Genomic DNA, 26059 nt, shown 5'->3' on the forward strand with positions numbered 1-26059 from the left:
CAAGAACAAAATTAAATCTATGGTATTGAATGACATAGCGTCGGATGATGTGGAGTCTGTGTGGGTGGAATTGAGGAACCACAAAGGCAAAAAAAACATAATTGGAGTTGTATATAGACCTCCTAACAGTGGTCAGGACCAGGGACGCAACATGTACCGGGAAATAGAGAAGGCATGTCAGAAAGGCAAGGTTACATTGATCATGGGAGACTTCGATATGCAGGTGGACTGGGTAAATAATGTTGCTAGTGGATCTAAAGAAAGGCAATTCATGGAATGCTTACAGGATGGCTTTTTGGAACAGCTTGTCATGGAGCCCACAAGAGAGCAGGCTATTCTGGACCTAGTGCTTTGCAATGAACCAGACTCTATAAAAGATCTTAAAGTAAGGGAACCCTTAGGAAGTAGCAACCAAAATATGGTAGAGTTCAGTCTGGAGTTTAAAAGGGAGAAGGCAAAATCGGATGTAATGGTGTTACAGTTGAATAAAGGTAATTATGAGGGCATGAGAGAGGAACTGACTAAAATAGACTGGAAGCAGAGGCTAACCAGGAAGACACTAGAGCAAAAATGGCAGGAGTTTGTAGGTATAATTGAGGACACTGTACAGAGGTTCATTCCCAAGAAAAGAAAGATTAACCGGGGAGGGATTAGACAACCTTGGCTGACAAAGGAAGTCAGGAAATGTATTAAAGAAAAAGAGAGATCCTATAAAGTGGCTAAGAACAGTGGGAAATCAGAAGATTGGGAAGGATACAAAAGCAAACAGAGGATAACAAAGAGTGTAATAAGAAATGAGAGGATCAAATATGAAGGTAGGCTAGCCAGTAATATTAGAAATAATAGTAAAAGTTTCTTTCAGTACATAAGAAACAAACGACAGGCAAAAGTAGACATTGGGCCACTTCAAACTGATGCAGGGAGCCTAGTGATGGGAGATAAGGAAATAGCAGGAGAACTTAACAAGTACTTTGCGTCAGTTTTCACAGTGGAAGACATGAGTAATATCCCAAAAATTAAAGGGTGTCACGGGGCTGAGTTGAGTATGGTTGCCATTACGAAAGAGATAGTGCTAGAAAAGTTAAAAAGTCTTAAAATTGATAAATCTCCTGGCCCCGATGGGATACACCCTAGAGTTCTGAGAGAGGTGGCTGAGGAAATAGCAGAGGCATTGGTTGAGATCTTTCAAGAGTCACTGGAGTCAGGAAAGGTCCCGGATGATTGGAAGATGGCTGTTGTAACCCCCTTGTTCAAGAAAGGATCAAGGCAAAAGATGGAAAATTATAGGCCAATCAGCTTAACCTCGGTTGTTGGTAAAATTCTAGAATCCATCATTAAGGATGAGGTTTCTAAATTCTTGGAAGAGCAGAGTCTGATTAGAACAAGTCAACATGGATTTAGTAAAGGGAGGTCATGCCTGACAAACCTGTTGGAATTTTTTGAAGAGGTAACAAGTAGGTTAGACCAGGGAAACCCAGTGGATGTGGTCTATCTAGACTTTCAAAAGGCCTTTGATAAGGTGCCACACGGGAGGCTGCTGAGCAAGGTGAGGGCCCATGGTGTTCGAGGTGAGCTGCTGGGATGGATTGAGGATTGGCTGTCTAACAGAAGGCAGAGAGTTGGGATAAAAGGTTCTTTTTCAGAATGGCAGCCGGTGACGAGCGGTGTCCCGCAGGGTTCGGTGCTGGGGCCACAGCTGTTCGCATTATATATTAATGATTTGGATGAGGGAACCGGGGGCATTCTAGCGAAGTTTGCCGATGATACGAAGTTAGGTGGACAGGCAGGTAGTACTGAGGAAGTGGGGAGGCTACAGAAGGATCTAGACAGGTTGGGAGAGTGGTCCAGGAAATGGCTGATGGAATTTAACGTGAGCAAGTGCGAGGTCTTGCACTTTGGCAAAAAGAATAAAAGCATGGACTACTTTCTAAACGGTGAGAAAATTAATAAAGCCAAAGTACAAAGGGATCTGGGAGTGCTAGTCGAGGATTCTCTAAAGGTAAACATGCAGGTTGAGTCTGTGATTAAGAAAGCGAATGCAATGTTGTCTCTTATCTCAAGAGGGTTGGAATATAAAAGCAGAGATGTACTACTAAGACTTTATAAAGCTCTGGTTAGGCCCCATTTGGAGTACTGTGTCCAGTTTTGGTCCCCACACCTCAGGAAGGACATACTGGCACTGGAACGTGTCCAGCGGAGATTCACACGGATGATCCCTGGAATGACAGGTCTAGCATATGAGGAACGGCTGAGGATACTGGGATTGTATTCGTTGGAGTTTAGAAGATTAAGGGGAGACTTAATAGAGACGTACAAAATAATACATGGCTTGGAAAAGGTGGATGCTAGGAAATTGTTTCCGTTAGACAAGGAGACTAGGACCCGTGGACACAGCCTTAGAATTAGAGGGGGTCATTTCAGAACAGAAATGCGGAGACATTTCTTCAGCCAGAGAGTGGTGGGCCTGTGGAATTCATTGCCACGGAGTGCAGTGGAAGCCGGGACGCTAAATGTCTTCAAGGCCGAGATTGATAGATTCTTGTTGTCTAGAGGAATTAAGGGCTACGGGGAGAACACTGGTAAGTGGAGCTGAAATGCGCATCAGCCATGATTGAATGGCAGAGTGGACTCGATGGGCCGAATGGCCTTACTTCCACTCCTATGTCATATGGTCATATGCAGTCTCTCTACACTGTACCCCCACAAGGAGTACCTAAAATCCCTCCAAATCTTTCTCTCCTGCAGACCCAACCAGCCCTCTCCACCAACACTCTTATTTGGCGGAACTGGTCCTCACCCTTAACAACCTTTCCTCTGAATCCTCCCACTTCCTACAAATGAGAGGGTTGGCTATGGGTTCCCTCATGGGTCCGGACTATGCCTGCCTTTTTGTAAGATACGTTGCACAGTTCCTCTTCTGCAGCCACACCAGCACCATTCCTCACCTTTTCCTCCACGACATTGATGACCGTATCGGTGCTGCTTGTGCTCCCATGAGGAGCTCGAACGGTTTACCAACTGCATCCACACCTTCCACTCTGACCTCAAATTCATCTGGACCATCTCTGACATTTCTCTCCCCTTCCTGGCCCTCTCTGTCTCCATCTCCATCTCCGGCAACCAACTTAGCACCAACATCTATTTCAAACCCACCGCACAGCTACCTTGACTACACCTCCTCCTACCACCATCCCCACTGCAAAAATGTGATTCCATACACCCAACTCCTCCGCCTCTGCCATATCTGCTCCCGGGATGAGCAATTCCACTCCTGGACATCGGAGTCCTGATGAAGGGTCCTGCCAGAAACATCGACTCTCCAGCTCTTCTGATGCTGCTTGACCTGTTGTGCTTTTTCCAGCTCCACATTTTATTGATTCTGACTTTCCAGATCTGTAATCCTCATTATCTCCCAGTCTGCCATGTAGAAACAGGCCCAGCACTTCAGGGGATCCTAGAGAATCACATACACCTGTATCATCCCTGATGTTGGTCCACTGGACCAAAGGCAGGACAAGAGTGGGGTGGGAAGTCTTGACTGCAGTCCAGGTGCACTGTCGAGGAGATAGGGCAGTACCAGGCGGCATGGAGGAGGAGACACACACAGGGCCTTTGACTGTTTACACTCAGGGAGCTCCACCTTCATCCTGCCTACCATCTTTCAATACTTGGAAATTCAAGCTGAGAAACTCTAGCAAGAGGATCTTTGGCATATCTGACCCGTCCAAAGTTAAACACTCGGCTAATGTGATGCAATCTCCTAAGTCAACGGCCTTCACTATGACAATAAAATAAAACAAAGAATTGTAGATACTGAAAGTCTGAAACAAAAACAGATATTGCTAGAAAGACTCAGCAGGTCTGGCAGCATCTGTGGACAAAAGGTAAAATTAATATTTTGAGTGGGTCACTGGACTCAACTTCTGTTTTAGTTGCCTTTGCTATGGGCAGGCACTTTCCAACCCAACTGCAGAATAATGAGGACTGATGCATAGCGCAGCTATTTGGCAAACATTGATTTTCCTGCTCCTCGGATGCTGCCTGACCTGCTGTGCTTTTCGAGCACCACTTTAATCTAAACCACTGTGCCTATTGCCTGCCCAAGGAACAACAGGACAAGGAAAGGCATGCAAGCTATGAACATTGGTAGGTGCTAATTGAATGTATGCTGAGAAAGCATGGGAGCAGCCCTGGCAGGTAGCTTTGTTCATGCTGATCGGGTGCCTGTCCCTGTGGTAACTTAACCAATGCAGATGTACACTGTTGGTTGCCAGTGTGCACTCCTAGACAAGCTGGAGAGATGCCAGCATGGTGGCAATGGTCCCCTGAAAGTCAGGTGCCTTTGTTTGTGATGGAAGGGTGCATACAAGAGTTGGGTGGGTTGTTGATCATGCCCTGCTCTGCAGATTGGCTGTGGGTAAGAATGAGACCTTCTTGGAGAAGGCAGAAAAGTGAAGCTAACAAACATCTGCACTGATTTTCACTTTGGGTTTTCCTGACTGAAGTTTGTTGGTGAATTTGGCAATTTGAGCCACAAGGAGCTTACCAAGTATTAAGCGTTAACTGGTAAATGACTATTTCCTCATGAGAATCTCACCATTTCACTTGTGAAAGTGTAAAAGATGAGGCAAGATGATCTCAACATCGAGACTAACCTCACTGCACTTCTCTTCTGACTTACCCACATATCTTGTCATAGGCTACATCACTCAGATCCTTGTAAGATTACACCCCTAGTGTTAGGAATATTATCCTTACCAAAAGTATAAGATATTAGGCAACGACACTCCACAATTGCCCTGAATTTAAATAAAGGAATTATGAGAACATTTAAAGGAATATTTCCACTTATAGATAATTAATTAATTATAAATGCGTACACTTTGATACATCTTTATAAAGGGGAAATATGGGAAGGTGTGACATAATATTAAGCACGTGAGTGTGTTTAAATTACTTGTAAATACCCTAATTTGAAAATAAGTTTCATTTCAGCCATGACTTTTGTGTAAATAATTTTTGTCATTTCCCTATATAAAGTAACAGAGGTGCTATCATTATGCTATAGGAAGAGTCCATTTAGCTATATTTTCTGTTTCTTGTAAAAGTTTGTTTGTAAAAAGTATTACTTTGGCTCTTTATATCAGTGACTTTGGACATAAAATAAAGTAAAATTTAATGTTTACAATTCTGATGTGCACTATCCCAGTTCATGATTTAGGGTAATTACATTGCCAGTAATTACATATTTAAGACAATAATAAATAACACTATGCTTTAATATCCCCAAATCAGTATCAGAACTAACATAAAAGTAAACTACTGCAAACTTTGGTAATTTGAAACAAAAAATAAACAGAAACCCTTGTACCATGTTAGCCTAGTCACATCTACAAAGAGTAAAACCGTTTACATTTAAGATCTGTTGGAATGTCAAAGATCTGAAACATTGGATTGCATATCCCATCTGTGCGAAGACAGAGTGGTGATGGTGGTTGGTGGGGCCAGTTCGTGGGTAAGGTGATTGGAATGGGAAGAAGTTTGGTGACAGCAGATATTTAGAAGGGAATTGCATCAGGATGGCCCTGACACATTTATATATCTGGAGTATTTCACAGAGGTGAGTAGGTCAGTCTGCTCAAATGCATAGGACCATTTAAGGGATATTTTCTCATCTCTAGAGGCAAATAATGTATCCTTTAACCACCAGAACCCAATTCTGGAGCAACAATGATCATTAGGCCATCCTGTGGTGGGATTTCCTCAAAGACATTCAGGTCTCACTTGTTTTTTTTAAAAAAAGAATTGGAAACCTTTAGAGGGTTCTTACATTTTTAGATGCCTTTAAAGACATCAACCCATTTTCAGAGCAACTCCCCTCCCAGTAGCTGACAGCAATCTTAAGTGTTCAAGATGCCGCCTCCTAACCACGCCCTTCCACACCACAACACCTACCCTCCCCACGTCATCACCACCACCACCTCCTCGGCCCATCCCTTCAGTGCAGTTTACCTGCTATTCTTAAATGTAATCCACCAGGATCATGGTCCTGGCCAGTTAATTGACTATTTCCAGGCAAAATATGCTGGTGAATCAGGTTGGGCACCCATGAGTAGAAGTCTGCAGGTAACTCAAACAATAGAGGGTCAAGTGGCATGATGGGAGTGTACCTCTGGCTCAGGCTGTGATGGCTTTCAAAAGAACGTCCAAACAAAGAATAAAGAACAAAGAAAATTTACAGTCTAGACTTCTCATCCAATTCCTAAGGATCTGTATCTCTCTGCTCCCCACCCACTCATGCATCTGTCTAAACACACCTTAAGTGAATCTACTGTGCCTGCCTCTACTAACTCTGCTGGCAATGCTCCTACCATCATCTGTGTAAAATACGTTCCACGTGTATCCCCCTTAAACTTTCCACCTCTCACCTTGAACGCGTAACCTCTCATTATCGAATCCCTCGCCCTGGGAAAAAGCTTATCTCTATCTACCCTGTCTCTACCCTTCATGATTTTGTAGATCTCAATCAGGTCCCCCTTCAATCAACTTTATTCTAATGAAAAAAAATCCTAACCTACTTAACCTCTCTTCATAGCTAGCACCTTCCATACCAAGCAACATCCTCGTAAATCTTTTCTGCATCCTCTCCAAAGCATCCATATCCTTTCAGTAATATGGCTACCAGAACTGTATACAGTATTCTAAATGTGTCCAATCAAAGTCTTGTACAATTTTAACATGACCTGCCAGCACTTACACTCAATACCCTGTCCGATGAAGGCAAACATTCCATATGCCTTCTTGACCACGCTATCCACCTGTGCAGCCACTTTCAGGACTCCGATCTCTCTACTCATCAACTTTTCCAAAGGCTCTTCCTTTTACAGCATAGTTCGCTCTAGAATTAGACTTCCCAAACTGCATCACCTCACATTTGCCCAGACTGAATTCCATCTGTCACTTCTCCGCCCAACTCTCCAGTCTATCTATATTCTCTTGTATTCTTTGACAGTCCCTTATGCTTTCTGCTACTCCACCAACCTTCGTGTCACCTGCAAACTTACTGATCAGACTAACAATGCCCTCTTCCAGATCATTTACGTATATCTCAAACACCAGTGACCCCAGCACTGATCGCTGTGGAACACCACAGTCACCTTTCTCTATTTCGAGAAACTCCCTTCAACTACTACTCTCTGTCTCCTGTTGCTCAACCAGTTCTTTATCCGCTGAAATAGAACACCCTGTACTCTGTGTGACTTCACTTTCTCCATTAGTTTACCTTGGGGAACCTTATCAAACGCCTTACTAAAGTCCGTGTATATGACAAGTTGTTTTTTTTAAAACTTACAACTCGATCCTACTGCAAAATTTAGCCTAATTCAGAATCAAAAAAGTAGCAGGAAAGCAACTTCTTTTATATTCATGGGATGAGGGTTTCATTGGCTAGATGAGCACTTATTGCCTATTCCTAATAACAGTCACCACATTGTTGTGGATCTCGAGCCACATGTAGGTATGGCAGTTTCTTTCCCCAAAGGTCATTAGTGAACCAAATTTTTTATCCATCAATCAACAATCTAATGGTCATCATTAGACTCTTAATTCCAGATTTTCATTGAATTCACACTCTACCAATTAGCATGGCAAGATTCAAACTCCAGTCTAGGTTAACAGTCCAATGATAATACTGCTAGGCCATCGCCTCCCCTAAATGACAAAAATAAGTTTGATGACAAAAATAAGTTTGATGACAAAAATAAATCTGTACTCACCCTACAACCACTATAATGAAATCCAGTAAATTCCAGCCATTCCTGAGGTACGCATTAGGGTGAAACAGAAGCCCATAAGCTATTACTTTCAAAAATGCTTCCACTGTGAAAATGATGAGAAAGAGATATTCCACCCGCTCCTGCATGTAGAAGAAAAGAGAAAAATGTGTTATTGCAGTAACAATTGTAATTTATTTGAATTGAGAAATATGTCATTACATGTAACCTCTCATCACACACAAACATTATAGCACTGGTCAAAGGATTTCTGGATACTTTCCCAAGGTATGTTAAAGTGTGGCACTGGAAAAGCACAGAAGGTCAGGTAGCATCTGAGGAGCAGGACAGTCAACATTTCGGACATAAGCCTTCATCAGGAATGTTTAAACCCTAACATCTGCAAATGAATGTTCATATGCCTCAGTGTGTGCTACTCCTATCCAAGTAGACCTGTACTTGTTTCTATAATTAGCATTTACTTTACTACTATAGTAATGCTCCTCAGTTATTTTAATTTTAATAAACTGATGAAGTGTTTTAACTACAAGAACAGTAATGTATCTACAGAAAGGTTTGCTTTGTGTGATATATTTTACATGCTTAACGCATAATTATTTGACAAACAATAAAAGCAAGTTTAAAATATTTTGTTTAATTCAAATGCTATACTCAAAAGTCATTGGCATTCTAAAAACATATTTGCATTTAAACAAACAATTAGAACACTTCTGTATATCTTAGGCTTTACACCATAACCTTGAGTATATGTGGAAGATGTTATTTCTTTATTTCTTTGAATATTGAGATTTCACAAATAGAACTGAGTATTATGAAAAGCCTTTCATTCCTCCAGAAATTAGATGAATCTGGTAAATCTACTGTGTAAATTAGCTCCTGAAGAGAACAACAATATAGTTCTTTGCAATCTAGTGCTCCATGTAGATGGGTGAAAGGTACATACATTCAGTTTCATATAGGGCAGAGGGATGATGGCGGCATAAGAGGAAGCACGTTATGTGCTTTATTTTGCTCCATTAAATTACCCTGTCACAATTAACTGACAGCCAGCCAACATTGGCTTTGTACATAGTGGGTGGTGTTCCAACATGTGAAGGTAGTACTCATGTCGATGTTCCAATATGTCTTGCAGAGGTTTCTGTGGAAGGGTTGTGTTGTCCTCAAGGCTGGGTAGTTTGCTGCGCATGAAGATCTATTTTAGATTTGGTGGTAGTTTGAAGGCAAGAAGAAGTGAAGGTTCAGGGATGACCCTAGTGAGATGTTCATCCTCATCAATGACATGTTGACAGCTGCGAACAACATGGCATAGTTTCTCTGCTCCAGGAAGTATTGGATGACGAAGGGTACTCAACCGGTCCTGTTTTGTGTCTGTCTTCTGAGGAGTTCATTGCAGTTTTTTGCTGTGGCACATTAGATCTGGCGATTGATGAGTTGAGCATTGCATCCCATTCTTAGGAGGGCATCTTTCAGCGTCTTTGTCTGTCGCATTCCTCGTCGTCTGAGCAGATCTGGTGTATATGTAAGGCTTGACTGTAGAGTATGGCTTCTTTAACATGTTTAGGATGGCAGCTAGAGAAGTGAGCTCATCCATGGACATGTAGTAGAGTGAGATAAGAGGTTTCCATCCTTGATGGCAATGTGTGTGTCTAAGAATGAGATTGATCTGATTAGTTTGTACAGTTTTGGATTACTTGTTACTTTGGTTGACCCTCGATATGCAATTATTTTTCCTATCATGTTACACCAGCCATTTAGTTTGTCTAATTTTTAACTTTCTGTAATTATCTCTCTGCCTGAATTAATCGGATTATAGGTCATCCCCATCACATGCTATTCAGCTATTGACACTTTACTTCCACCGTCTGATATTTTTGATCACCTGTAGAGACTTATTATTCAACGTATTGACACTCCACTCATACCATTATTATGATCTTTTGATCTCTCTGCTCTCTGTTCTGTGCCAATGTGCCACTCTGAACTTTACCTGACAAAACAGCAGCACTTAAAAAGCTTGTGATTTCAAATTTTTGGAGTATAAGCTGATGTCGTGTGATTTTGGATTCTTCAAGAGGAAGTTTACCAGTCTATGATGTCCTCGTTTGTCAGAGAGAGTGTAACTGCAGGAGCACTGGACTAATCTTTCAGTCTTCCCCAGACTTGGGAGATATCAGACACTGGAAGATTGAAAACATCACAACCTCACTCAAAAAGAGATTGTAAGGAATAATTGTAACAATTGCAGATGATTCAGCTTAACTTAATCGTGGCTAAGCTTCTAGAAACAAATATTTATTCAGATGAGTCAACATTGATGACTAAATGGGAAAAATGTGCTTAACTAACTTTCTGGGGTTTTTTCAAGATTTATCAAAAAAGGTCAATGAGGGTAATACCTTCTTGTAGCGTTCGTAGACTTCCAGAAGATGTTTAATACATAACAGTTTCGAGAAAAGTTGTACCATATGGAATAAAAGGGACAGGAGCAACATGCATCCAAAATTGGCTGAGTGATACAAAACAGAGTAGTGGTCCATGGATCTTTTTCAGGCTGGAGGAAGCTTGAAGTTTTCCAGGATTGGCTGTTCAGATCATTACTTTTCCAAATACATATTAATGATTTAGATCTTAGTGCGTGGAGAACAATTACAAAGTTTGCCAGTAGTACAAAACTTGAAAGCATTGTAAACTATGAGGAAGTCAGTTTTGAACTTCAAAAAGGTCAGAGGCAAGTCAGTGGAGTAGGCACATTGATGGCAGATGAAGTTTAATGCAAAGAAGCATGTAAAAACTACCTTTTATTTCATTTAGCTTCACACTGTGGATGACAACAATTAAGTTAGTACTTTAAGCTAAGGGAACTGTGCAAAGAGATTGCTGTAGTTTTAAAATCATTTTTACTGGAGTACCTTGTGAATTGTATACAACTTTGTTTTTTCCTGGAACAGAGAGCAGAAACAGAGACCACAACGCTGATGAATTTTGAACTAAGGAAAACTGCTTGACAACAATATTTTGATTGGCTCCTGATCAAATTACTATGGTTTCTAAGAGACCAAGGCAGCAGACATTCACGTAGCCTGCAAAGAAAGAAAAACAGAAAACGTTCTATGTCTCTTTCTCTCTCATGTATGGAGATACTTGTAATACCTAATAGTTTTCCACTCACTTTTCTCTGCAAATCCCTTACTGAAGAGGAATAAAACACTGTCAAAGACAGTGAAAGGACAAATTCAAAGAGGCGTTTCAACAGTGATCGTGCCTGTTCAAGATGAACCCGGCTTACTGAAATGCTGCTGAGAACAGTCCTGGACATTAATGGGAGCCCAGGCACCGTCTCCAAATGAATGATGGTCCGCCGTCTCTCTCTCTCACCCCCACCACACTTTCCCTGAGGTTCTACGTGGGTGTACCCTGAACGCCACTTCCCAAGATAATTTCTCCAACATTGTCAAAGGTGGAACTTGTCAAAAAGTTGCAGTAAAAAAGTTGTGTGTGTGTGTATGCTACTTTGAGACTCATCCCCCAAAGGCAGCAGCTGTCTTACTATTGGTGTCCAGTCTGGCTGCCCCAGAGGGAGGCAGATAGTGGTGCAAGGGGAAGGGTTGGCGGGCAGACGGGAGTAGGACTTGCACGTGGTGCATAGATTCCCGAACAGGGAGCGGACTGAGCAAGTGCTCGCTGCATTCATCTCATTGAACCGATTGAGGGGGTTGGGGGAAAGCATCAGCAATGCTGCAGGTCCCTTACACACAAGTGTGTGTCTGCTCAGAAACAAACCCTGAGAGAGAGGGAGGCAGAGCGAGGAAAAAGGAAACAATTATCCGAACGAAATAGTGACTGCCCATCTCGTTCGGATAATTAAGGTTCCTCTGTACAGAAACCTGGTGAGTGTTTTCTTTTAACTGGAGTTTATCAGGAAGGTAAATGGGAAATATTTGCTGGTTTGATTTCTAGTCCACTACCATAAACTTGTCACAATTTACTGAAGTAATGTATTTTGGAAAAAAGAATATTGAGACACAACTTTAAAAAAACGTGTACGATTCTAAAGGAGATGTAGGAGCAGATGGACCTGTAGTATAAATGTGCATAAATCATTGAAAAGGCAGGCAGTTGGAAAAATAATTTCATGAATCTGCATCCTGGGCTTTACTAATAAGGAATAGAGTATCAGAGCAAGGAAGTGATGTTGAACTTGTATAAAATACTTACTTGACCTCAGCTGGAGTATTGTGTAAAGTCCTGGGTGCCACACTGTATGGACAATAGTGGAGTTGCTTTCTTTCTCTTTGGTTCCCTTTTAATTCTTTGCTGTTGACACAAGGTTGTTTGCACACCAATGCTCTCTGTTATTGATTTAGTTAGTGCAGAAGGTGGCAAAAGAGGGAAAATTATGGACCAATTAGTCGAACCTCATGGGTCAGATCCTGGAATCCATTGTGAAGGATGAGATTTCTGAATACTTGGAAATGTAAGGTAGAATAGGGCAAAGTCAGCATGGTTTCATCAAGGGAAGGTCATGCTTGACAAATCTGCTAGAATTCTTTGATCTAACATGCTTGTTACTTCCCTAATGATAGCCAATGGATGTTATCTGCCTGGACTTCAAGAAGGCCTTTGACAAGATTCCACACAGAAGACTACTGAGTAAGATAAGGGCCCATGGTGTCAGAGACAGGGTACTAGCATGGATACAAGCTTGGCTGTCTGGCAGAAAGCAGAGAGTGGGGATAACAGGGTCCATCTCAGAATGGCAGTCAGTGACAAGTGGTGTTTCGCAAGGCTCAGTGTTAGGACAACTTTTCACTTTATACATTAACGATCTAGATGAAGGACCTGAGGGCATTCTGGCTAAATTTGCAGACAATACAAAGATAAGTAGAGGGATAAGTAGCATTGAGAAGGCAGGGAGGCTGCAGAAGGATTTGGACAGGTTCACAGAGTGGGCAAAGAAGTGGCAAGTGGGAAAATGTGAGGTCATGCACTTTGGTAGGAAGAATAGAGGCATATACTATTTTCTAAATGAGGAGAAAATTCAGAAGTCTGAAGTGCAAGGAGACTTGGGGGTTCTAGTCCAGGATTCCCTCAAGGCAAACTTGCAGATGGAGTCAGTATTTAAGAAGGTCAATGCCATCTTTGACTTGAATATAAAAGGAGAGATGTACTTCTGAGGCTCTATAACTCTGGTCAGGCCACATTTGGAGTATTGTGCACAGTTTTGGGCCCCATATCTCAGGAAGGATGTACTGGCCTGGAGCGTGTTCAGAGGAGGTTCATGAGAATGGTCCCGGGAATGAAAATTTAACATAAGTTTAGCCAGGTCATTGAGTATATTTAACAGTGAGATAATAGGTTCTTGAGTATCCAGGGGATCGAGGGTTATGGGAAGAAAGCAGGGATATGGAATTGAGAAGCTTATCAGCCATGATTGAATGGTAGTCGACAAGCAGGAGGTTGGGAGAACACAGCAAGCCAGGGAGCATCAGGAGGTGGAGAAGTCGACATTTCAAGTGTAACCCTTCTTCAAGCCTATGAGTGGGTTTAAGAGTAGCTGCAGATAAAGGGGCAGGGTGGTGAGGGAGGAATAAATGAAGAGGGTATGACCTGATAGGTCGATGGGAGGGATGACTCCAGTGGGTGGCTGACAGGAATGGAAGGGAGGGGGGAGGGGCTGGGAAGGGAGGGGGGAGGGGCTGGGAAGGGAGGTTATTTGAAATTGGAGAACTTAATGTTGAGTCTTCCGGGCTGTAGGCTGCTCAGGCAGAAGAGGAGGTGTTGTCCCACCAATTTGCTATTTAGATTAGATTAGGTTCCCTACTGTGTGGAAACAGGCCCATCGACCCAACCAGTCCACACCGACCCTCTGAAGAGTAACCCACCCAGACCCATTTCCCTCTGACTAATGCATCTATCACTATGGGCAATTTAGCACAGCCAATTCAGCTAACCTGTACCAGAGGAAATCAGAGCACCCGGAGGAAACCTACTCAGACACCCTTTCCTATTTATCTCTCCATCCTCTTGGCTCACAAGCCTCATTCCTGATGAAGAGCTTTTGCCCGAAACATCGATTCTCCTGCTCCTCCTGACCGGCTGTGCGTTTCCAGCACTACATTCTCAACTCTGATCTACAGTATACACTTTCTCCTCCCTGGAAGTTCAGAATATACTAGGACATGGCAGTGGTTAAGAGGAGAAAGGGATGAGAAGCAGAACGCTCTTGAGAAGGCATCGTTCTCATTTCCCCTCTTTTGATATATCTGTGCTTCTCTGCTAGTCAAGAGTTACAAAACACACTTTAAGTCACACAGGTAAAGCTTTGTTCCAACAGGCACAAGCAGAGAATGCAGGTTGTTTATCATGCCCAGCATACACCCAGTTGACCGCCTGATTCTCCATGCCATTGGCCATTTTCCACAGAGGTGAGTATTAGCAGTGCAAATGGCTGAGACACCATAGCACTTATGTTAGAGATGGACTCCTTCAAACTCTCTCTTTAAAGGTGCACACTGGCTCACATTGCTGACAGAAACACACTCATTTCCTATTATTGCTCCTGAAGTGTCCTTTTTGTGCAGAACTCCAAAAGCATATTTGTTCTGGCCACCTGCACCCTCCAATTAGGATTGTTAGAGTTGTCCCTCTTAACACCTGATCCTGTTCACATGTGATATGTACCTCACTATGTACTCTAGCAGCCAAGGTGTATGTTATTAGTGCTAGTGGAGGATCAACATGAGGTACCTAACAATGCAACCTCAATGAGCTTGTCCTCTTCTGATGACTCCTTGGACTAATCTTCACTAGCTGCTCCTACACCCTTAAAAGATCTTTATGAATAGTTATTGCTGTTTCAAATTCTGCACTGTGCATATCACAACATTTCAATTTATTGTGACATCAAAATAATACTACTATTAGTTTCAAGTGTCAATGTATTATCTAATATTTTCACCAGGTCTCTAAGTGACTCTCTTTCATTGTAAAGTTTTTTATGATTCTCACTGCCTATGTTTTAGGTGTCTTCCTCCAATGTAGCAAAAGTGGCTTTGGTTGAAGTCTGAAACTCAGTATTCTGCCGCTCTATGAAGTTGCATACTCTTTTCTCATGCAAATTGAGAAAGCAGTGACTTAAGAGTGTGAGAAGCGTAATATTTGCTGAGGTTTGAAGTAAAATTTTTGAGAAGGATGACTCTGAGAAAGGAGTGTGAGAAAAGCACAGATTGATGGTATATTTTGAACGCTGGTTATTCAAGTGGAGGTTTGAGGACATGCCTGGAGGAAAAGTACCAAGACTGTGTAAAACTACCCAGACTGTTGGTTAGATGAATGTTGTGCATGAGTATGCTGGGAATTCAGGAAGTGATGGAAGTCACCTAGAATTATATTAAACTCACCTAATGAGGTAATTAAATTTTGATTGACACTGAAACCTGGTCATGAGCTCCATAATCCTGTTCATAGCCTCTGATACTTTCATTTACATTTATTAGGAACATTTAAGTGACTCTTGGATAGGCACATGGAAGATTGTACAATTAAAGGTACTGAGGTTAGTTTGATCTTAGAGTAGGATAAAAGGCTGGCACAACATTGAGGGCCAAAGGGCCTGTACTATACTGTTCTAAGTTCTACACTTGCTTCATGTAGATAGCTGGCTCCTTCCTTGAAACCACTTGAAAGAGGACCTCCTTCTGGCTGTCACTGCCTCCAGCACGCCCTCTACAACACAGAGAGAGAACTATATCGACAAGTAGAGTGCAAGCATCTCACATCTTCCATCATTTTACCTTTTGTTTATTTCAGAAACAATCTTTCTGCTATCATTCTGGCTCTTGTCTGAACACCTTTGAATAGAGAGCAAATGAACAAGGATTGTCATCATGCTAAAATTCTGATTGTTTGAAACTCTACTGGTCTCATTGCAAGATGTACATATATTCGGTTAAGATTGCACCCATACTGCATCAATTAACACAAGGGGATGAAAGTAATTGATTCTCTTACATGTGTATTTTTTTGATATATCCATAATAACATTCACTAAACAGTTTGTCATAATATTGCAGAAATATCAAATGTTGAATCTTATTAAACCACCCTGGAAGAATTAGTTCTGAACAAGCATCATTAGACTCTCTTTTTTTTCTCTCCATAGGTGGTACCAGACCTGCTGAGTTTTCCAGCACTTTGTTTTTATTTTAGAAGTCCAACATGCACAGTACTTGGCTTTATTTATTAGATAATATGTGCAAGTATTTAAAGTGAAACATATTTAGTCGGATGGAAACAAACCAGCAATAGACAAATCTGCTGGATTCTTTAGTGCATATGGCTTATCATTGGACTAATCCTTTCCTGGGAGATCACGAACAGGATGACCAACTTCTCTTTTAGTCTACTGAGCTTCTTTTTGGGTTTTAATAGTATTAGTTAATTACTAGTATGTTTTGATGTTCGGTCATCTAGTTTTGCTTTTTAACGTGTTTTTCTCACTGAAGTTTCATTAAACTGTTCTGGAAAGAATCTTTTCTGTTTAATCTAAGTGGTATCTTCCAGAATCATGTTTTGGCGACATGACAATATGTAAGATTTGCAATGTAGGCAAATATTTGCAATATTTCAAGATCCACAATCCACCAGAAGTTTAATGTGTCTACTACCCAGGAAGATAAGTCTGTTAAAATAATACACACCTTGATTGTGTCTAGAAGTTATCCCTTGAAGCTATCATTCTGTGGGACCTACCTAAACTATTTTCTTTAAAAATATGGATGAAAATATGGATAATGTTATACGCAGTGTGTGGGTGGCTCAGCAATAGTTTAACTTTGGAGTGATTTATTCCAAATCGTCAACATAAGCAAAGCATATGCAAAATTGCCCATATGCTAACTGAACTTGTTTTACTATAAAAGCAAAATACTGTCAATGCTAAAAATGCGAAATAAAACAGAAAGTGCTGGAGAAATCCAATGGGTCTAGCAGAATCTGTGGAGAGATAAAGAGAGTTAACATTTTAGTCCACTATAACACAATTTCAGAAGAAGTCATATTGGACTCAAAACTTAAATTCTGTTTCTCTTTCCACAGATGCTGCTGGAAATGTTGATTTTCTCCAGCGATTTCTGTTTGTATTACTTTAAGTTGATAAAGATTAATGAATCTGGAATGGAAGGTTTCAACTTGAATAATAGTTTCAATATTCTGAATTTCTAGACTTATACATATGGTAATGAAGAGTTCCCTGAATACTGTGTATGATGGTATCTCTGAGAATTCTTTTTTCCTCCTCTAGAGATTTTGTAAGATTGAACTGACCTTCTGTTATAACTTTGTTAAGAGATTAGAATAAGTCTTACAGCAATGACCTGAATCACTGAAGAGTAGCAGGTAATCAAGGAAACCACTTATTCAATTTCAGGACTATTAGCACAGTTTAGTCTTCCAAGTGTAAAACAGTTCTAATTTGAGTTTACAGGTTTTAAACTTATCGAAAGTATATTTAAGCATTTATAGTTCAAGGTGCAAACTTGATGCCTCTTAAATCAGATTAATTTGTCCCGTTGGTAACATAACTGGATATAATTCAATATAATTATAGCATCTTATATAAAGGATTTTGTATTAATTATGTTGAAGAAAAGGTGAGGAAAATGGGTGCAATAGGTGCCTTAGGTGTTTAAAAACAAAAATTAATTTTGAGGCTGCTCGTTTCAAATTGTAAATATTCAATTGTCACTAAGTTGTGATACATGAGCTCTTCATCTTTAGTTGACTGATATTTGTTTCGAAGAAAATACCTTTAAATGAGCCTGGACATAGTGCTATTTTGGCTGCAAAGGTCATCTGATCTACGAGAAAGGCTAAATTCATTTTAAAAAACTCTGACCTTAGATTTAAAGGGGGCAGTCACATTGCTGGAAGTGTATTATTGGTCCTAAACAGTCAGCCAGCAAGAGAGGATCAAATGTGTAAACCTTTCATTGAGGTGTGCATAACAATGTGTAATTTGAGGATTTTAACTTGCCCAACATGTACTTCACTCCTGTTTTCACATGGGAAAAGTAGGATATAGGTACAGAATTTGGCAACAGAGACAGACTGTAAGATTCTTGAGCAGATCGACACAGGGAGTGAGGGAATATTGGAAGTTTTGGCAGGCTTAAAAGCGGACAAATCCCAAGGCTGCTGTGGGAGGTGAGGGATGGAATTACAGGGGCTTTGACCCAAATTTCTAGTTATCTATGGCCACAGGGAAGATGCCAGAGGACTGCACAACAGCAAATGAGGTTTTGCTTCTCGAGGAGGGTGGTAGGGATAAACCAGGGAATTACAGACCAGTGAATCTCACTACAGTGGTAGGGACATTACTGGAGAAAATTCTGAAGGAAAGAATCAATCTTCACTGACAGAAGCAAGGTTTGTTTAGGGATAATCAGCATGGCTTTGTGAGGGGCAAATCATGCCTAACAAATTTGATTGAATTTTTCAAGGAGCTGATGAGGTGTACAGATGAGAGGAATGCAGTTGATGTAGTTTCCAGAGGAACCTCAATTATCCAAAGGACACAGGCGGGGACTATTTCATTCGGTTAATCTAATTCTGGATAATCAAATGCTGAATAACATTGTTGAGCCAAGCATTGGGACCTTACGATCTGGATGGTTAATCAAATGCTTGATAATCGAGGTTCCTCTATATATGGATTTCAGTGAAGCCTTTGACAACATTCCACATGGGAGACTGATAAAGAACTAAATGTTCAAGAGACCAGGGTATCCGGGCAAGATAGATCCAAAATTGGCTTAGCGGTAGGAAACAGAGGTGTGAGAGAGATTAGGGCCCAGTGTCCAGCCACAGATATCAGTGCTGAGTCCCTTATCATTTGTGATATATGTATGATGCAGATGAAAATATAGGGGGTGAGTTTGCAATGACAAAGATTGGGCAGGTGGTTAATAGTGAATAAGGAGGTCTTCGGTTACAGTAAGATATATGGGCTTGTCCTAGAAATAAAAGGTTGGTCAACTCGGCAGATCAGTGACAGATGGATTTTAACTCTGAAAACTGTGAGATGATGCACGGTGATGAACTTAGGAAGAAGTATCAAAATAAGGGAGTACTCAATAAATGGCAGGACACTAGGAAGCTCAAAGGAACATAGGGATCTTGGGATGCTTGTACAAACATCCCTAAAGGTGGCAGAACAGCTTAATAAGGTGGTAAAGGAACACTTGCCTTTATCAGCCATGGCCCAGGGAGGCCATGTTGGAACTGTGGAAAAGTTTTGTTCAGCCACAGCTGGAATACAGTGTGCAGTTCTGGTTACCACATCACAGGAAGGATATGACTTGAAGGAGTGCAGAGAAAGTGCACCAGGATGTTGCTTGGGCTGAAGCATTTTAGCTATGAACAAAGGCTGGATAAGCTTGAATTACTTTCTTTCGAGGAGAGAAAGCTGGGGCAGGGAGGGGATACCAAATTGAGGTGTAGAGTAGTATGAGGGGAACAAGTTGGAAGCAGCTGTTCTCCATAGTTGAATGGTCAATAACAAGCGTGCACAATTTTAAGGTGAAGCACAAGAAATTGAGAGGGGAATCGGAGAAAAGATTTTTCACCCAGAGTATGGTAGGAATCTAGAATGCACAGCTTGAAATGGTAATAAAGGTGGGAAATTTCACAACCTTGAAAAAGTATGAGAATGAGCACTTGAAATATCATACCAATCTAGATTATGGGCCAACTGCTTGAAAATGTAGAAAGATTGGCACAGATTTCATTGGCTGAAGGGCCTCTTCTATGTTGTATGATTCTATGACTCTGTCTACAAAAGACATGTTTGGAGCACTCTCCTGAAAAATTTCACATTTGCTACAGTTTCAGCTATCTGCAAAATACCTAAAGACAATAAGGAACAGCGACCTTTATCTGCAAAGGTTACTACAGACTAAAGAAAAGTATCAAAACCTATTCTGTAAAAGGATGCTAAAGACTTCCCTATCTGTCACAGTGGCATTTTGATAACTTTGTCAAAGGACACAATGTTCATTGTTGAAATGGATTGTCTCTGTTGTGTGCCAAACGGTAGCTAACTATACTGAAAATCCTTCCCTCTGAAAACAATGATTATATGCAAAAAATGACACTCATTGTCTGCTAAAATAAATGACAGGACAAAGTGTCAAAGTAAAGATAATTTTAAATAAAAACAACAAATGAGAGAGAAACTCATGAGGGTCTTGTGACATCAATGGAATGAGTCAATTTCTTGTGTCTCTTCTTTAGAATTGTATTAATAACTTTGCTAATATTATATATGTAAACGTGTCAATTGTTTCTAAATGCACCAGGGATTGAAACATTCCAAACATATGTTGTACCGTTGTCCTTGCTTATGATATCCAAAAGTGGTTTGCAAATACCAGCTTAAGTAGCCAGAAATCACCAATCAATGCATATTTAACTTGTGTAAGTGAACCAGGCTACTTCACATTCATTATTAGCTTTAAGCTTTTGCAGTAATTAGGAGATAGTGACGACTGCAGGTGCTGGAGAAGTCAGATTCAATAAAGTGTGGCGCTGGAAAAAGCGAAGCAGATCAGCAGCATCTGAGGAGCAAAAGAGTCGACATTTCGGGCATAACCCTTCATCAGAGCTGGGACCTGACAGTTTTGACATTTTGCAGTAATGCAAAGTATATCAGATAATTTGTTGCAAGCCGTCTATTCATAACTCTTTGTTTTGCTTGGCAGTTATCCAAATAAACTGTATACAATCATTTTCTAGATTAGAGTGATGCTGGAAAAGCACAGCAGTTCAGGCAGCATCAGAGCAGGAAAATAGACGTTTCGGGCAAAAGCCCTTCATCAGGAATAGGCTTTTTCCCGAAACATCGATTTTCCTGCTCCTCAGATGCTGCCTGAACTGCTGTGCTTTTCCAGCACCACTCTAATCTAGAATCTGGTTTCCAGCATCTGCAGTCCTTGTTTTTACCTGTATACAATCATTATCCGTTTAGAGAAATATGCCTCCCAGATGTTTAATGGAAGCAAGACAATACATCGACTTTAAATCTATTATGGAAGGAGCATCACTAAAGTTTTCAACAGATTTAATGCTCCTTGCAGCATTATGTCAGATTCCTCTATGTATATCATATTTGTAAGTACGGGTAGTTCTATAACGCAATGGTTGCATTCTTGTGAAACCCCACATTATAGAAAAAAATATGCTTTAGAAACAGCACTTCAAGCATTGGCAATGTAATCACACTACAGCCAACATGTTTTAAAAGATGGTGCTTTAGAAAGTGTCCCCAATTCGTCAATCGTGTTACAATAAATTTGCATTAACGAAATGTGCATTACAGCAGAACGACCTGTACAGCATACTTGCATCCTGAATTTAATACTCTTCGACAACTTTGGTACACATTGGAAATAATCACGAATTACTACATTAGTTCAGTAAAGAATGCTGATCAACTTTTATATGACAGAATCTTGTATATGAACAATTACAGCTATGATGAGAAATGTGGTAGAATCACGTAGAATTTCCAGTAAAACCTACCTTACACAAGAATGATCCCAGGAATGAAAGGCCTAACATATGAGGACTCTGAGTCAATATTCAAAAGAATTTAGAAGGATGAGGAGAGGGATCTGATTGAAACATACATAATACCGAATGGCCTGAACAGAGTGCACATTGGAAAGATGTTCCCCAATGTTAGCGGGCTGATGAGGACCAGAGAGCACAGCTTTAGAGAAAAGGGAAGACCCTTTAGAACAGAGATGAGGAGAAACACTTTTAGCCACAGTGGTGAATCTATGGAATTCATTGCTAAGGCAGGCTGTGGAGACCAGGTCTGGAGTATGTTTAAGGCAGAGATAGATAGGTTCTTGATTATCAAGGGGATCAAAGGTTACAGAGAGAATGAGGTTGAGAAACTTGTCAGCTATGATTGATTGGTGGAGCAGATTTAATGGGGCAAACAGCGTAATTACTGCTCCTATGTCTTATGGTCTATGCTTTTATAACACCTTGCCATCCACTTTCAGAATGCTAAAGAAATACACTTGTGACGTATGGCAATAAAACCATGCTAAATGGCTCAGACAGACCTAACAACTCAAGACTGGGCATTCATGTGGTGTGGGCCATCAACAGCAGCAGAATTGTGCTTCAGCACAATCTGCAACCTCATGGCCAGTATATCCCCCCAATTAACCAACACTTGGCATAGCTGAAAATGAGGTGAAGCTACCAAACAGGACTATTTGCAAGCCATGCAGCATAAGCAGCAAGTGATAAACAGAGCCAAGCAATTCCACAACTAATGGAACATTTCTAAGCTCTGCAGTCCTGCCACATCCAGTCACGAATGGTGGTGGGTAATTAACAACTCACTAGAGGAAGAAACTCCACAAATATCCACATCCTGAATGATGGAAGAGCTCAGCACACCAGTGCAAAAGATAAGGCTGAAGCATTCACAAGAATCTTCAGCTAGAAGTGCCGAGTGGATGATCCATCTCCGCTTCCTCTCGTGGCCCCCTGCATTACAGTTACCGGTCTGCTGCCAATATGAAATCACTGGATACTGTAAACGCTATGGGCCCTGACAACATTCTAACAATAGTACTGCAGAGATGTGGCTCTTGCAGTACAGTTACAACACTGACATTTACCTGACAAATTGCCCAGGTCTGTCCAGTACACAAAAAGCAAGCCAAATTCAACCAAGCCAATTACTGCCCCATCAGTCTACTGTTAATCCTCAGTAAAATGATTAAAGGTATCATCAACAGTGCTATCAAGCAGTACCTGCTCAGCATAACATGCTCACTGACATCCAGTTTGGGTTTTGCCAGGGCCATTCAGTTCCTGATATCATTACAGCCTTGGTCCAAACATGAACAAAAAGGTTGAATTGCAGAGGTGAGGTAAGAGTCACAGCCTTGACATCAAGGCCACATTTGACTGCATGAAGCATCAAGGAACTTTAGCAAAGCTGGAATCAATGGGTATTAAAGTGGCAAATTCTCCACTGGTTGGAGTAATATCTAGGAGAAAGTGAGGGCTGCAGATGCTGAAGCTCAGAGTCGGGAGTGTAGTGCTGGAAAAGCACAGCAGGTCAGGCAGCAACCGAGGAGCAGGAGATTTGACGTTTCGGGCATAAGCCCTTCATCAGGAAGGGCTGTGAAGGGCTTATGCCTGAAGTGTCGATTTTCCTGCTCCTTGGATGCTGCATGACCTGCTGTGCTTTTCCAGCACTACATTCTGGAGTATATCTGACACATAGGAAGATGGTTGTGGTTGTTTGAGGTCAATCATCTCAGTGCCAGGACATCTCAACAGAAGGTCCTCAAGACACTGTCCTTGGCCCAACTATTTTCAGCTGCTTCTCCACGACCTTCCTCCATTATAAATGGTCAGATGTAGGAATGTTTGCTGATGATTGGATAACGTTCAGTACCATTTGTGACTCCTCAGGATCTGAAGCAGTCATGTTCAAACGTAACAAGATCTGGAAAATACCCTGGCTTGAATTAAATGAGTGGCAATAACATTCATGCCACACAAATGCCAGTGAATAACCAACTCCATTTTTAAGGTGAGAGGAGAGAGATTTTTAAAAAGATATAAGAGGCATTTTTGTTTTTTTACACAGAGGGGTGGTTTACGTGTGGAATGAACTTCCTGGGGAACTGGTGGAATTACAACAATTGAAAGACATTTGGGTAAGTACATGATCAGGAAAGGTTTGGAGGGATATGGGCCAGGAGCAGGCAACTGGGACTGGTTTAGTTTGGGATCATGGTTGACAAGGACTAGCTAGACTGAAGGGCTGTATGCCTCTATGTCTATATAAACACAATGGTTACAACAGTTATCAGAGTTTAAAAATAATGTCACTCACCTTCTAACTCTCCAAAGCCTGTCCACCATCCTCAAGGCACAAGTCAGAAGTGTGATGGAATACTGCCCTCATGCCTGGATGGGTGCAGCTCCAATACACTCAAGAAGCTTGACACCATTCAAGACAAAGCAGTCCAACTAATTAGCATCTATTCCACAAGCATCTGCTCCCTCCACCAATGCTCAGTCGCAGCATTGAGTACTGTCTATGAGATGCACTGCAGAAATTCACCAAGGATCCGTAGACAGCACCTTTCACACACAACCACTTCCACCTAAAGGATAATGGCCGCAGATACATTGGAACAGTACAACCTGCAAGCTTCCCTCCAAGTCGCTCACAACCTTTGAAATATATTGCCGTTCCTTCACTGTTACTGAGTCAAATCCTGGAATTCCATGCCGAAGGACATTATGGATCCGCCTATAGCACACGGACTGCAGCAGTTCACAAGGGCAATGAGGGACAGGCAATAAATGCTGACCAGCCAGTGACAGCTACATCTCACATATGTGAGGTATTGATTTTGGTAAAACAAACAGGAATTATACAACTAAAAGAAGGGCCTTGGGTAGTGTTGTAGAAAGAAAGACGGAGGGGTTCAGGTATATAATCCTTTGAAGTTTGCTAACATGTAGCCAGGGTGATTAAGAAGGCAGTCAGCAAGCTTGCCTTCATTGCTCAGATTTTTGAGTGCAGGAGTTGGGATGTTATGTTGAGGTTGTAGAAGATGTTGGTGAGGCTATACTGTGTCCTATACAGGTTGCCCTGTTATCGGAAACAGATTCCTAAGCTGGAGAGGGTTCAGAAGAAATTTACCAGTACGTTGCCGGGAATGGAGAGTTTGAGTTACAAGGAGAGTTTGAATAAGCTGGGACCTTTTCCCACTGGAGCGTAGCAGGTTGAGGGGTGACCTTATAGAGATTTATAAAAATCATGAGGGGGATAGATAAGGTGATTGGCAGGTCTCTTCTCCCTAAGATGACGGATTTCAAGATTAGAGGACATATTTTTAAGGTGAGAGGAGGAAAATATAAAGTAGTCACAAAAGGCAATTTTCTTCACACAAAGAGTGGTTCATGAGTGGAATGAACTTCCAGAGGAGTGATGGATGCAGTATAATTACAACATTTAAAAGATATTTAGATGAGCAGGTGAAGAAGAGATGTTTGGTGGGATATGGGCCAAACGCTGGCAGATGGGACTAGTTTAGTTTGGGATCATGGTTGGCATGGACTGGTTGGGCCAAAGAGTCTGTTTCCATGCTTTAGGACTCAATGAATGAATAAAAACAAAAGATTTGCATCCCATTCTCATCACTGCCTCAGGCAAATGCCCTGTTACCAACCACTGTCATGTTATTTCTTTGTTTTCATGCACTTCCTGCACCAAACACAATGCTCTCTTCCCCATCCTCACTGCCAAACAGAAATTTCTATGTTCCACTCCATACCATGCAATTCCTTAGTCTTCCTCTCTCGCATTATCCCCTGTACTCAACCCCGTTTTCCTCCCCAGTTGCTCAGTACTTTACAGTTCTAGCTCTTCTACTTTGTTCGATTTTACTTGTTATATTACTCTCCCCATCCCCTGACCGTACAATACTTCTGCTCCCCTTTTCCCGTTTTCCCTTTGTAACTGATCACTATTCCGCACTTTGCAGCGCCCACTGTTCTCTACAGCTTAAAACTAAATCATGTTAAATATCACAATCATTCCATATAATACGAGAAATGTCAAGGAAATCAGTTAGTACTAGTTAAATACTTTCTAAATAACTCATATTTGACAAAGGCTAAGTCCTATAACATACAAAAAATCTTGAGGAGATTTTGGAACTGTGAGAAGAAAAAGACTCCAGAATGCATGAAAAAGGAAGCAGACATTGAAAAAAATGTACAGAAAAAAATGTTGAATGGCATTCAGGCCACTAAAGTGGATGAGAAAGGAAGTGCATTTCTGTGAGAAAAAACGGCAGTACAGAGATAGTAACAACCAAAAAAGGTCAAAAGAATCTGAGATTAAATCAGATTTTACAAAATGCAGGAAAACATATTAAATATAAAATTCAATTGGCCAGACAATTATAAACAGAAGCAAAATGTTCCAAAGACATCTCTTTTTGTAAATTTTGTGACAGGTTCTTTGGAGGTAAGTTAAATTTTAACATCCCTAGGCATCAGAATTGTTTTACACTAAATACTTACATGTGTTTTCCAGCATGAAAACAGGCCATTTGACCGAATAGGAATGAACTAATGTTTATGCTCTACACAAGCACTGTCCCAGCTGACTTTCTTGTAACCAAATCAACATATCCTTCTGTTCCTTTCTC

At 41.1% G+C, this 26059-nt stretch overlaps 1 protein-coding gene across 2 annotated transcripts in view; it reads right to left on the reverse strand.

Moving 5' to 3' along the window:
• The window catches only part of LOC140458133 (voltage-dependent L-type calcium channel subunit alpha-1C-like), a 703829-nt gene that overhangs the window by 516825 nt on the left and 160945 nt on the right, over positions 1–26059 (reverse strand). For both annotated transcript variants that reach the window (XM_072552243.1, XM_072552244.1), the window contains exon 4: positions 7776–7915. In XM_072552243.1, coding sequence (XP_072408344.1) covers positions 7776–7915 — 140 coding nt within the window. The remainder of the gene's footprint in view (positions 1–7775; positions 7916–26059) is intronic.

This window comes from Chiloscyllium punctatum, chromosome 32 (assembly GCF_047496795.1).
Source record: "Chiloscyllium punctatum isolate Juve2018m chromosome 32, sChiPun1.3, whole genome shotgun sequence".
Classification (NCBI taxonomy): Eukaryota; Metazoa; Chordata; class Chondrichthyes; order Orectolobiformes; family Hemiscylliidae; genus Chiloscyllium; species Chiloscyllium punctatum.